A 14,306-nucleotide genomic window follows, 5' to 3' on the forward strand; every position below is an offset into this window, starting at 1 on the left:
TTACTGAAAAGGAGTTAAAATGCTGCCTTGCGAATAGTAAGCACTCAGTAAGAGTTAGTATTGCTTTAAGCCATCAAGTCTTCATTACTTAACCTTAGGACAGGTTCTGTCTTTGTGTTTCCATTGCCAAGTTTGTAGAGCAGGTCTTCTTCCTTCCATCCTTGGACTGGCTGCACTAGCCTAGTAAGTATGAATTAGAGAAGTTATTTTAGATTCTCTAGTTGAACATGATGGTGCTTAAGTCTCTGCTTCTGAGGAGGCATCCAGTTCATATTCAGTCACCTCCAGTTACAGCAGGACCTGTTTCCTCAGGTCCTCTTTCACTTTTGGTCAATGTCTTCTTACCTGGTTCTACTCTTTGATGTTAAAAAGCAGTTCTGGTTCACGTGACGATCTTTTACGGTTTCTGAGCATTACCTTGGTACCACTCTCTAACTCCCTGCTCCCACCAGTCTTGTCTTTAGGCTACCCATCTTTTCTTCTTCCACTCATTCTTCATGGTAATCCTTCTCTGAATATTCTAGTTTTTGAATTTTTTTTTTTTTTTTTTTAAACATAGCACTCCCAATATAATCTGCTCGGCTGTAGAATAGCAAGGCTGTTGTCTCTGGTTCGTTGTGTTTCCCTTGACACCCTTTGTTCTGTCCTGTCTTGCAGCTGCCAGAGTAGTCACCCAGGAGGATCTGTTTTATTCACATGCTCAGAATCTGTGGGTGCTCCCCATGTCCTTCCCCATCAAGTCATAACCACTTGTGGTTTGCTGGGCTAATCTCACTGGTCCACCCCAGGGTATGGACCTTCCTGCTGTCACATCGTCCCACTTCCCCTTTGTCCTCCTTTTTGCCTTCGCAGCTCCACTTAGTGGCCCATCTCCCACCTTTTCCCACAAGCCATCCTGATGACTTTACTCTTGAAAGCTTTACATTGTTGTGATCCATCTTCCCATTTATTTAGGGTCTTTCATCAGAGTTGTTTTTTTTTGTTTTTTTTTTTAATTTTCTTAGTGATAGTCTTGCTTTTTCCAGATACTTTTTAGTTCTGCCTAGTATTTTTTTTTTTCCTTCACTTTTACTGTGTTTAGTCTTACCTAGTATGCCTGGGTGCTTTTTAGTTTCGTTGTTGGTTAACGTGACACCCTTTTTATCATTACATTATAACTGAGCAGAGGGCTTGTGTGCCTGCTCTAGAGAAAAGTAAACTGTGACAGCAGTGTTCGCTGCAAAGTCAGGATTGTATCGCAAGGCGCCAAGCAAGGGAGTGGGAGACACGGCTCAGATCTGCTCCAGCTTGGTCTTTGAGGTTGGGGTTTTTAGAAGGGGAAGAACAAAGAAGCTAGGTCATTGTCTTGTGATGTTTCTGTGACCTTTCTTAGTTGTAGTTTTGGAGTCAGGGTTGTTCCTGGTTTCCAGTTCTGTGGCCTGTGACTCAGGAGTCTGTTAGCTCATCTTATCCTGGAGAAGGAACCTGAGTTTGTATATTAGTGATGTTATGCACAACAGCAATTTTTCATACATTAATGATGTTATTGACAGTAGCACATTTAGTACATTAATTATACTATTTAAAAATTTTTTAGTGAAGTGTAGTTGATTTATAATGTGTTGATTTCTGCTGTCCAGCAAAGTGATTCAACCACACATGTGCACATAAACATCCTTTTTCGTACTCTTTTCCACATGGTTTATCACAGGGTACTGACTGTAGTTCCCTGTGCTGTACAGTAGGACCTTGTTTTTTTAATGATAGCATTAGCAACAACTTTAGTCATCTGACACTGGTTGATTAGTGTTCGTTTAGCACAGGGTTGAGGTCAGAAGGAACAAGAAAACGGAATGAAGTTTTTGTTTGTTTTTTGTAGTGAAACAAGTCACGTGTTGATTAGGAGGAAAAAGAGTACAGTATGTGTGGATAGACACATGGGCAGTCTCAGAGCGAGAGTCTTGAGTTGCCAGGAATGAAGTTTTGGATAAAGAGCTTGGTTAATCATAAACTAGGCAAGGGTACTTAGTTTTAGGATGAGTCAGTTTCACCGTTGTCGAGTTAGTTGTTGCTGATGTATAGAAATGCTAACGATTCTGGTATATTGATTATGTATCTAGCATCCTTGTCTATCTTTTAGCTCCAGTAGTTTGTAGATTCACTTCGGAGAAGGCAGTACTATGAAGGCACTCATATCTCCAGGGAAGACAAAAATCACAGTTCTGTGTTCTTTTCTTCTTTCCTGCTCTCCTGTTCTCACTCTCAAGTCAGGACTTGTAGTAGAAGTAGAGTGAGTGTTTCTGCTTTGAGTGGAAATGCTTCTCAGGTTTTAGTAGGATGTTTGTGTTTCTGATATTTTCTAACAGATTCATGGAACTCTCTTGATAGCTCAGTTGGTAAAGAATCCACCTATAATGAAGGAGACCCTGGTTCTATTCCTGGGTCGGGAAGATCCACTGGGGAAGGGATAGGCTACCCACTCCAGTGTTCTTGGGCTTCCCTTGTGGTTCAGCTGGTAAAGAATCCGCCTGCAATGTGGGAGACCTAGGTTCGATCCCTGGGTTGGGAAGACCCCCTGGAGAAGGGAAAGGCTACCCACTCCAATATTCTGGCCTGGAGAATTCCATGGACTGTGTTGTACATGGGGTCGTAAAGAGTCGGACATGACTGAGCAATGCTCGCTCACTTACTCACTTCTGTTTCTTAGGAGTTTTTATTGAGATTGGCAGTAGAATTTTATTGTGCTTTTTCCCATCTAGTGATCATGACTTCTCCTTTTACATGTTAATATGAATTAGATTTCTAACACAAGGCACTTAAATCTATGTGGCCCATTCAGATCATTTGCTAATGTGCTGTGTTTTGTTTACTGCATCTTGATGAACAGTGCATTTTATTTTGTCTTGTCTTTCTAGACTAGATCATAAAGTTCACAGGAAGAGGAAACATACTTCATAGTTAGATTTCCCAAGCAAATGGCACTTAGTACTTTGGGATTGATTTCATTTATTTATAATTAGGTATTCCTTTTTTGCTTGGTTACTCCTGTCAGATATTCATAAGATATTTGAATATTTGAATCAGCTTCTTTGAAAATAGGCAGACCAGTTCTACCTGATGCCCTGCTTTTCAGAGTGTTACTGGCTAACTTCCATGAATGTCCCTGTTTAATTTACTGACTCAATTGAAGAATTAATAGGTTTTTTTTGGTTGTTGTACTTTCTTCATTCTTTAAGGAAAATTATTGAATATAAAACCTAGCTTACACCTTAAAAATGTACTTCTATGTAGTGTTAGTAGAGGGGGATAGAATTTGAGTTTTATTTTTACTGAAGCAGTTGTTAAACACATTTGATGATTATCTCTACACCAAGTGTTGAGTGTTTAAAAGACTAAGCTGCAAAAAAGGTAACTTTTTCCCCTGCTTCCTTGGAACAAAGAGATCCTCTGACAGCTTCTATAGCTGAGACTAAGCTTGAGAAGTAAAATTATCAGTTTACTTTTTTATTAATGTAAGATAATGTATACTTTTGGTTTTCTTGTCAGTGTGTAGCTTTTTTCATCTGAGACTGTGAAACATTTTTAGGTGTCCTTTTGAATGCTAGTTATATTTGCTAAACACAATCAAGATTATTTTTAGATTTCGTAAGTCCTCGGCAAATATAAAATGGTTCAGATTCTATGTTGTAACTTGTTTTGGGTGTGTACTTTTTGAAAATGTGATTTAATGGGTCTTATTTCAGACATGTCAGGTAGTATTCACTCTGGACTATTGCAAGTAACCATTTCCAGATAAAAATTGTAGCTTTATTTATGGAGCTACACACATAGTAATTTTTTGTTGGGTGCAGATGTTGAGCAGCATTGAGAGGAGTCAGATTGCTTCGGAGCTGTCTCTACTTTTTAAGACTTGGTGCTTCTTTATGTTAATAGATACAGTGTTGTAACTAAGCCCCTTGTGTCTATACATAAAAAAAAAAAAAAAAACAAAATTGACAGCATTTTCAGTAGACCTCTCATGTACAAAACAAAGCCTTAGTCTAATGGTCCTCAGTTTTTCATCTGACATTTCCATTCTTTTTAAACTTTTGTCCAATCTGGAAACCTCAAAGTTGTCTTTGATTTTCTCAGTTTTATCCCATATAGCTGATATTCTGCCCGTTCTTACTATTTGCTTTGGCTGGGCTGTGTTGCATGCAGGGTCTTCATCCCCCAACCAGGGATCAAACCCTTGCCCCCCAGTAGGGGGAGGGTGGAGTCCTAACCACTGGACTGCTGGAAAAGTCCCAAATCCTGCTTTATTTTTTTTTAATAGTTTTGAAATGTAGTTCTGAAACCATACAGTTCACTCATTTAAAGTGTAGGGTGTAGTAGTATGTTCACAGACTTGTGCAATAATCACCACTATCTAATTTTTATATCTAACCTTACCTGTCTCCTGAGAAACCTATATGCAGGTCAAGAAGCAACAGTTAAAACCAGACATGGAGCAATGGACTGGTTCCAAATTGGGAAAGGAGTACATTAAGGCTGTATATTGTCACTCTGCTTATTTAACTTTTATGCAGGGTACATCATGTGAAATGCCAGGCTGGATCAATCACAAGCTGGAATCAAAATTGCTGGGAGAAATATCAACAACCTCAGACATGCAGGTGATACCACTAACTGCAGGAATTGAAGATAAACTTAAAAAAGCTTCTTGATAAGAGTGAAAGAGGAGAGTGAAAAAAGCTGGCTTAAAACTCAACATTTGACAAAACTATGATCATGGCATTCGATTCTATCACTTCATGGCAAATAGAAGGGGAAAACATGGAAGTAGTGACAGATTTTATTTTCGTGGGCTCCACATGCAATTAAAAGACACTTTCTCCTTGGAAGGATATTTATGGCAAACCTGTGAAAGTTGTTCAGTTGTGTCCTACTGTTTGTGACCTCATGGTTTATACAGTCCATGGAATTCTCCAGGCCAGAATACTGGAGTGGGTAGCCTTTCCTTTCTCCAGGGGGTCTTCCCAACCCAGGGATTGAACTCAGGTCTCCTGCACTGCAGACAGATTCTTTACCAGCTGAGGCACAAGGGAAGCCCTGGCAAACCTAGAGTGTTAAAAAGCAGAAACATCACTTTGCTGACAAAGGTCTGTGTATAGTCAAAGTTACGGTTTTTTCAGTAGTCATGTATGGATGTGAGTTAGATGTGTAAAGAAGACTGAGTGTCGAAGAATAAATGATGCTTTTGAATTGTAGTGCTGGAGAAGACTCTTGAGAACACCTTGGACAGCAAGGAGATCAAATCAGTCAATCTTAAAGGAAATCAACTCTGAATATTCATTAGAAGGACTGATGCTGAACTCCAGTACCTTGGCCACCTGATGTGAAGAGCTGACTCATTGGAAAATACCCTGATGCTGGGAAAGATTGAAGGCAGGAGGAGAAGAGGGTGACAGGATGAGATGGTGGGATGGCATCACTGACACAATGGACATGAGTTTGATCAAACTCTGGGAGACAGTGAAGGACAGGGAAGCCTGGCATGCTTCATTCCTTGGGGTCACAAAGAGTCAGACATGACTTAGTGGTTAAACAAGAACTATATTTCGTTGTCTCCCAAAGAAACTCCATACCATTAGCATTCATTTCTCATTCCCCTCACACCCAACCTGGACAATCACTCATTTTGTGTCTTTCTGGATTTGCCTGTCCTGGACTTTTCTTTTACTGAAATCATATAATATCTGGTCTTCTCTGACTGCCTCCCACTTGGCATAATGTTCTCAAGGTTCATCCACATTTTAGCATGGATCAGTACTTCATTCCTTTTTATGGCGATATTGCATCGTGTGACTTACACCACGTTTTGTTAATTCATTCACCAGTTGATGGACATTTGTGTTGTTTCCACCTTTTGGCTATTATGAATACTCCTGCTGTGAACATTCATGTAGAAGTTTTTGTGTAGATACATGTTTCAGTTTTACTGCTTATATATCCTAAAGTGTAATTGGTGCATCGGATGGTAACTCTGCCCAGCTTTTGGATGCTTTGCAAGACTTTTCCATGGTGGCTGCATCATGTTACATCCCCACCAGCAGCGTATGTCCCTGTTTCTCCCTCTCCTTGCCAGCACTCGCTCATCTTTTTCGTTCAAGTCGTCCTAGTGGATGTAATGAGGCACCTTGCTGTGGGTTTGATTTGCATTTCCTTAATGACTAATGATGTTGAGCACCTTTCCATGTGTGTGTTGGCTGTTTGTATTTCTTCTTTGGAGAAGTGTCTATTCAAATCCTTTGCTCTTAAATTTGGGTTGTCTTATTATCATTCAGTCAAGAATTTCTTATATATTCTGAGCACAGGCCCTGTATCAGCTGCATGATGTGCACATATTTCATTCTGTGGTTGTCTTCACCGTCTTGGTATTCTTTGAAACACAAACACTTTAAATTTTGATAAAGTAAGATTTATCCATTTTTAAAAGAGTTTTATAGTTTAAGCTCTTATATTTAGGTCTTTGATCCCTTTTGAGTTAAGTTTTGTTTGTGATGTGAAGTAGGTGTCAGCTTTGTTCGTTTGTATGGGGATATGCGGTTGTCCCAGCATCATTCCTTGCAAAGACCATCTTTCTACCATTGGCTGCTTAGCACCCTTGTTGAAAATCACATGACCGTGAATGTAAAGCTTTATTCTTGGACCCTTTATTCTATTCCATTGATCTTGGTTTTTAAGAAGAAAAACCATTCGTGTTTGTGTGCCTTCTCTGCTCTCTGTTTATTCATTTGTTTTTGGGTATAGCTGTCAGGTGAATGCTGACAGAACGGTGCTTTCATCACATTGCTACCGGTGAAGAGCAGTCAGTGGTTTCCTACCGGTTTGCATGAGAACTAAAGGCACTTGCTGGCTTTTGAAGTCCATCAGCTAGCTCCACCCAGCTTTCCAAACTGGTATTTCTCTCCATTTTTTGTTCGATCTTCTTTTCTCATTGGGCCTATTTCTTTTATTCAGGTCATCGCATTGTCATTCCTGTCTTGTATCTTGATTCTCCAGAGTCATGTTCCTTGCCAGTTTAAATTTTAACACTTCCTTAGCATCTTTAGAGCCTTTAATAACAAGTTGAGGTACACTGATCTCTTTCAGGTATGGTTTCTCAAAAGAAGCACTTCTGTATCATTCATTTTGTTACTTACTGCATGACCCAGTTCTGGTTTTCATGCATCTGTTACATTCAGGGTCCTGTGCAGGGTCCTGTCTGTTGTTGTAACTGTTGTACTTACTGTGTAGCTTTTCTTTCTGTACAAAATATAAATTCTTTAAGAAAAGAGACCATTTTGAAATCTTTTCACAGGGCTGGATGTGAAACTGATTTTTGGTATATAAGGGACTGCAATCCTTTAATCAAAACCTTTAGAGGCCAGATGTATTTGGGAGGGTGTTTTTCAGATTTCTTCTCACCCATTTGTGCTCTGTGTAGCTTTGCTCATGTCACTCCTCAGTCCCCAGACTTCTGGTGTTTTACCATTTATTGTCCTCAGTATGTTTGTGAGAAGCAGTTACATATTCCTAGAGTCTCCGAATCATTGCAGAAAGGACATAATCATGATGTATTTAGTGTTGAGCTTGGGAGGAAGGCACTCCCTTCCTTCTGCTTATCTTCTCTGCGGGGAGTGCTGGGGGTGGGAGGGACCATGTAATGTGGGGAGGACTGTGGCGATAGCATCCATCCATCCAGATGGACCACTGAGGTCTTGACCTGGAGGAAGGTAAGCATTCCTGCCCTGTGGAGAGGCTTCTGGCTCATTCGTGACCCTCTGAACTCTGACTCCCATCTAACTTCTCAGTCACCGTTCCTCACATATAGATTTCATTTTTTTAAATCCTTTATTTATTCTGATTAAAACTTCTTAACTGTGTAAACTTGCCTATTGAGTATTCCATGAACAACATACAAATGCTTTTTACTGTCATGCATTTTCCTCCAACTTCTCTTCAAGTGCACCATTTCTCTTGCATTATGTATGTAGTTTTACAATATCCCATTGGTAGACCTAGCAGTATTTTGAAACTGGAGTTGGATGACTTGTCTAGAGACCCATGATATTTGTTTTGTGTAAGTCAGGAGCCTCAAATTGGCATAGCACCAAGGAGGTTAAGTGTCTTGCCTGAAGGTACACAGCTAGATAGTGATAGAAGCACAATTTCTTTTTCTTGAAATTTTTCAACCTTCTGTTCTTTCTGTTTGGTGTTAGAGCTAACATTCTTAGATGATTTCTTCCCCCTCTCTTTTAAGCAAATTTAATACTCTTTATGGATTTGGAAAAACTCTTACTACTTGGTTTCAACCCATAGGCGTGGAAAAAAATCCTTTGGCTTCTCAGTGCCACGTTGATAAAAGTATTTCACAAGCTATGTTTGAATAATCAAATGTTCAGAAAATGGTCTGTGTTTAGACTTGATAGTCTCTTTTTTGCATCCTACTAACAAACCCATTTAAATCATGGGTGTTTAAAGCTTAGTAAGCTTCAGGCTTAGTAAGGATCCAGCTGTGTTCTCTCTCCTATGTGCGTCTCCAACTTGAAGACAATTCCACCATGCCATATATGACCACTGGTGCTACGTGCGGTGCTTTATGTTTCTATATTAACCTCTGCTGTGTATTTATTAGGAGCAACAGTGACTAAAGAAAATGATAAAAAAAATCAGTTGCAAATTCAAATTTATAAAATTAGAAGTTAGGTGTTCAGTTGGACAATTTAAATTATTGGGTGAAAGTGTTAGACGCTCAGTCATGTCCAGTTCTCTGTGACCCCATGACTGTTTGCCCACCAGGCTCTATTGTTCATGGAATTCTCCAGGCAAGAATACTGTAGTGGGTTGCCATTTTCATCTCCAGGGGATCTTCCTGATCCAGGGATTGAACCTGGGTCTCCTGAATTGCAGGCAGATTTTTTACCATCTGAGCCACCAGGGAATCCCACCTGGGGGGAGGGGGAGGCAGAAACCAGGAAATTATAGATCATCATTAAAACTCCCAGGCTGAACGAACTTTGAAGCTCTTTTGGTGTGAAGGGATTTTCATGAAGCAGTTTTTGTTCAGGAAGACAGTCACCCAGTGAGATAACACCAGAGTTCTCTAAAGGTTGTGCATGTGTCTCTTGCCACGGATTCAGAGCTGGCTAGGGGACCTGTGTTCTCGCGGTCTTAAGTGCCCTGCCCATTAGACTCCACCCGTGCCAGAGAGCTAAGCCGTATGCACTGTCAGTTGTGTGACAGTCTCTTGCTTTATGTCTTTGTATATTTTAGTTTTTGAGTGTGAATCTGCTTTAGGTTGTCCTGTGCTCCTGTGATGAAAGACCCTGAACAAGTTACTTCATGTCTTAGAACAGGTGCTTCTTCAAATGTGAAGGGATTGAACTGTGAACATCCCTTCATTTTCTAAAATTCTATGATTCAGCTGGATACTTTTTAAAATTGAATACTTTTTACTTGATGTAGCAAGAAATAACAAATCTCATACCCGCCCCCCCCCCCCCCCCCCCACACACACACACAAAATACCAAACTGTGGCTCTCAACAAAAATCAGATTTTGGTTTGAGGTTCTAGAACTTACAGCCAAGTATTTGTAAGGTCAATGTGTTTAGTTCTACCATATACTATTTATTTAACCTTGTGGGAGGATATTTCCATGCCTACTTTATAGACGAAAGATGTGGATTTCATGCCATGCACTCCCCTGGACTGGGCACTGAGGACTTCTAACTGTCCAGAGTTCCTTAGATGCTCCCCCTGTGGTCTGGTTGGTATCAGGCGGCACAGAACTCGGTCTCCAGTGTGACTCTTCCTGTTCTATTCTTACAGCTTGGATTTACTCTCGGCAACGTGGTGGGAATGTATCTGGCTCAAAACTATGACGTAAGTGACCATATTCATGTCTTCCTTGATTCCACGTACCTAGTGTGTAGTGACTTGTGTTTGTTGAAGTAAAGTATGCCTTCCAGCATAAACAAGGTGGTCCATAGGTCTGAGAGGAAAGTCCTGAATTTTGCAGAAAGATTTCCATTGTCTGAAAAAATAATAGAACTCACAGAAGCACCTGACGTACGTTTCACCCTAAGAGAACAAAATCCTATCAGTTTAGGTGGTCTCATGGTGACCGTGAGCTGTGTGTGTTAGCGCAGAGTAACATTGTTGGAGTCTTACAGTTCTATGGAAAATCACGTAAAGTGAGACTTGCACTGGACAGTCTCTCCAGCCCCTGCTACCTGGTTGTAGAGATGACTGAGTAGTTTGGAGGTGGATCCATTTAGTGCTACACATGTAAGGACAGAATTCCATGAAGTAGCGAGTTGTATTAGCTTCACTTTACAGATGTGTAAGTTGAAAATCGGGTGACACAACTGCCCATGAATAGGAATCCTGAAATGTAATGTTTGTTTTAAGGAGACAAGGAAAGAAGACATGATTTTAACTTTTGATTTGTAGTGAAGTTTTTAGTGTAACAAAGGGAATTACCTTTGTCATCCTTAAACTTGAGTCTTGTGGTTTTCTAGGTAGGTGCTTGTTAATATATGTCACGTTTATTGTTTACATGTACAACTTTGCTTGGAATATAAAGAAAATTTGGACTATAAAGAAAGCTGAGTACCAAAGAATTGATGCTTTTGAACTGTGGTGTTAGAGAAGACTCTTGAGAGTCCCTTGGACTGCAAGGAGATCCAACCAGTCCATCCTAAAGGAGATCAGTCCTAAGTGTTCATTGGAAGGACTGATGTTGAAGCTGAAACTCCAATACTTTGGCCACCTGATGCGAAGAGCTGACTCATTTGAAAAGACTGTGATGCTGGGAAAGATTGAAGGCGGGAGGAGAAGGGGATGACAGAGGATGAGATGGTTGGATGGCATCACTGACTGAATGGACATGAGTTTGAGTAAACTCTGGGAGTTGGTGATGGACAGGGAGGCCTGGTGTGCTGCAGTCCATGGGGTTGCAAAGAGTCAGACACTACTGAGCGACTGAACTGAACTGAACAACTTTGCCTGGCACTGGATTGAGGGAGTTCAGTGGGTATATAAAAGTAGAACTCAGGGTCTGACTTTTGGGGGAGGGAGCCTGTTTTAACTTAGCACTTTTGGGATCTTTCTTAGGCAGTTATGAGGCTAAGGAACACCGCTGTTTATTAGGTTTCTTTTAGAGGAAAGTTAAGCCATTTCTCTTTAGAGGAAGAGAAATGAAAAAATACTGACTAGGTAGACATAAAATGATGATATTCTCTTTTCTCTTTAAAGATACCAAACCTGGCTAAAAAACTTGAAGAAATTAAAAAAGACGTGGACGCTAAGAAGAAACCCCCTAGTTGCTGAAGCCAACTCCAGCACTGCCTTCTGGATAAACTGTCTACTGTTCTCCAGGGCCTCCTTTACCGTCTGAACCAAAAGCTTTTGTTTTAATCTCCAGCCTCAGCAGTTTTCATTTTCGCTAGACCTTGCATTGCCTTACAGCACAAAAGGGACCAGAAGTTAAGAACGACCCTTATTTCTCCAACATCCTCACTTCTTCCCTTCCTCCTTCCAGCCTCTTGGGAGGTCCTGAGAATGGAATCATGGTGCTCGATTAGTTATCATACCTTTAGTTAGTAGTATCTCCCTTATTCTTTGAGATTTCTACTACCTTTTCCAAAAGAAAAATGGATGAGTTTTGTGTAGTTGATGAGATCCAAATAATGCGTGTTTCAGAGTCTGGTAATTATAATGGGTTTTTAAACGTTTGGTACTAAATTATGTTGTTTCACAGTAGTAATTAAAATGAAAATCTGGAAGCTAATTTCTGTGAATTATCTACTGATTTTATATCATCAGGAAGTGCCATAGTTGCTAATTTCACCAATAAATCAATTTACTATTCATTAACCAAGAAACTGTGTTCTGAGAACCCTATCAGGAATTGGGGAATTTAAAAGTATTTAAAATAATGGTCTTTGTCTCCAGTAGAATTCATAAGCTAGTGTGCCTGTTTTTTCTAGATGTATTTGATCTGGCTCTTTTCAGTCATGAGAATCATAGTTAATGGGATTACAGGTACCTTTGACATTACATGGTAGATCTATGAGAAGTTGTTTATAAAGGACATTTTCTGCATTTTTGCATTAAAAGTGTGCACATTATAACTTCAGAGTGATTCTCATAAGACTGCGTGTTTTTCCTGCAATCAGAAATCACTCTTGGAATTTTTCAAATGCATACTCAGTCCATAAAATTTTTTAGATGTAAAAGAAAGTTTAAATGCACAACTTTCCTCTGGGTCAGCACAAAAGTGATCTGTATTACCCTCCAGCTCCTAGTTCCTCTCACTGCAGTCAGACGTTGTTGCTAGTTTCCTGTATCCTTTTGAGAAAGATTTTGTGCCTAAATATACACACATGCGTGGGGGTTTTTATACAAATAACAACAAACTGTATACAGAGTCTTCCCCGGTGAGGATCATTACATAGCAGTATGGAAGGAACAAAGAACTGTTTCCATTTTTTGGCTGCATAAGGTTGTACTGAATGAATATACTATAAAATGCATTTAATCTGCTCCTGAGGAACGCTTAGGTTTTTTTCCTGTCTTGCTACTACAGTGGTAACGTAAAACTTGATGTTATTATGCTTGTCAATGCAGAGGGATAGCTCCATCCTGAAGTCCTAGAAAGGTAATTTGCACTAAATATAAATAAAGTTGCATCTCATTGGGCGTTTTGTTTTAGAGAGCTTGTTGGGCAGCTTTGCTGATAATGCCATTTCTGAAGACATTTTAGCAGAATCAGTAACCTGAAAGAATGGCTTAGAGACCTTTTTTTCCGACAGTGATGCCACTGATACTGTGATGATAAAATGAAGTGATTCTGCTTCTCTTGAAAAACATGGATCTTTCATACATGGAGATGAGTTTTGTCCCTGTTGAGCTGTACTGGTGTGTGAGACAGATTAGATCATACTATGGACTGGCGTCTCCCTTGAAGTGTGATCAGGGGCAAGCAGCTTATTTTTCTGAAACTGTTGTATTCTCTGTACCTACCTCAGAGGGCTTCCATGAGAAACAGCTGAAATAATGTGTGTGATGTGTAGCACAGTGCTTTGCAAATTATCCAATAAATAGTAGATACTAGTCCAAACGTGTTGCTTTTGGTCTGAATACTTTTTTTTCCCCCTGTACTCACTTTTGGAGCAAAAGTCTATGAACTGTGCAAAATTTGTTATTATTCTTTGGTCACTCACTTTGTTGATGAAAATCTATAGTATCCACATTGATCATACCACCTGGCTTACAAGGTTTGCTCTTGAATGACTGAATTGTTAACAGAATGAACTGCAACCTTGAAGGAGAGAGGTTTACCATCCTTGAGAATATTCAAAATGCCACAAACTTAGAAAACCGTTTTCAAAGACAGATTCTTTTTTATCACCTACGGAGCATTGTTGTTTGTGGATGTATTCTCCCAGACTGGCTTCTTTGGGGGTGAGGGTCACTTAGGTGTTGTAATATTAGGTCTCTATAATTATATGTTGTAATTGAAACTCATTTGGACTTAGAGCTTCCACAGAAGTGACACTTAACCTCGATGAGGAGGATCATTTCTTCCAGTGGGAGCCATCCAGGAAATGACCTTCACCATGTAAACTGCTCCCCAGTGAACACAGGCCGACTTCCTGGTCACCCTTCAGAGCCCCTCTCCTAGTTTTAGGTCCTTGCAGGAGTGAAAAGGAGCTTTGAGTTCTCAGGCAGGGTTGCCTTTACTGAGATACAGTGTTGGAGGAGCCCAGAACCACCATGGATTTTAGGGGAAGTGGTGATGGTAATGAGGGCAGTGACTGGTACATTCCCTGGGTGTTTTGTCGAGACTCTTGCCTCACAAAGCAGTGGAGGGATGGGAAGAACCACTGAGAGACCTGCCTTGTTTTCTTTTCAAAAAGTTTGAAAATCACTGTTGTGATTGAAGGAGACTTTCTGCTACTCCCAACCTTAAAAGGAGGGTTACATAAAATACTACTAAAGTTACTCATGTGTGAAAAGTAAGACTTAAGGGTTGATGTTGGGAACCTAAAAGATACATTGAACTAGAAACCTTATCCTTAAACTAACCTCCCAAACAAAATACACAAAGAAAGAGAAAAAACAAAAGAACCTTAGTTGGCACTGTCTTTTATGAATTGAAGTTACCAGCTGATGTCTTTAGACCTCTCTTCTGATTTACTGTTAATTAAGTAATAATTAAGCAGTTTTTGGTTTAAAGGGACAGTTTTATATTCTTCTTTCTAACTCATTTACTCAATGTATTTTTGTGACTCTAGA

At 39.9% G+C, this 14,306-nt stretch overlaps 1 protein-coding gene across 1 annotated transcript in view; it reads left to right on the top strand.

The window, feature by feature from the left end:
* The window catches only part of NUP205 (nucleoporin 205), a 98,469-nt gene extending 85,341 nt beyond the window's left edge, over positions 1–13,128 (top strand). The window contains exons 43-44 of the mRNA XM_061165875.1: positions 9,834–9,887; positions 11,262–13,128. Of these exons, the coding sequence (XP_061021858.1) occupies positions 9,834–9,887; positions 11,262–11,336 (129 nt within the window). The 3' untranslated portion in view covers positions 11,337–13,128. The remainder of the gene's footprint in view (positions 1–9,833; positions 9,888–11,261) is intronic.
* Positions 13,129–14,306: the final 1,178 nt, after the last annotated feature.

The sequence above is a fragment of the Dama dama genome, chromosome 18, assembly GCF_033118175.1.
Source record: "Dama dama isolate Ldn47 chromosome 18, ASM3311817v1, whole genome shotgun sequence".
Taxonomy (NCBI): Eukaryota; Metazoa; Chordata; class Mammalia; order Artiodactyla; family Cervidae; genus Dama; species Dama dama.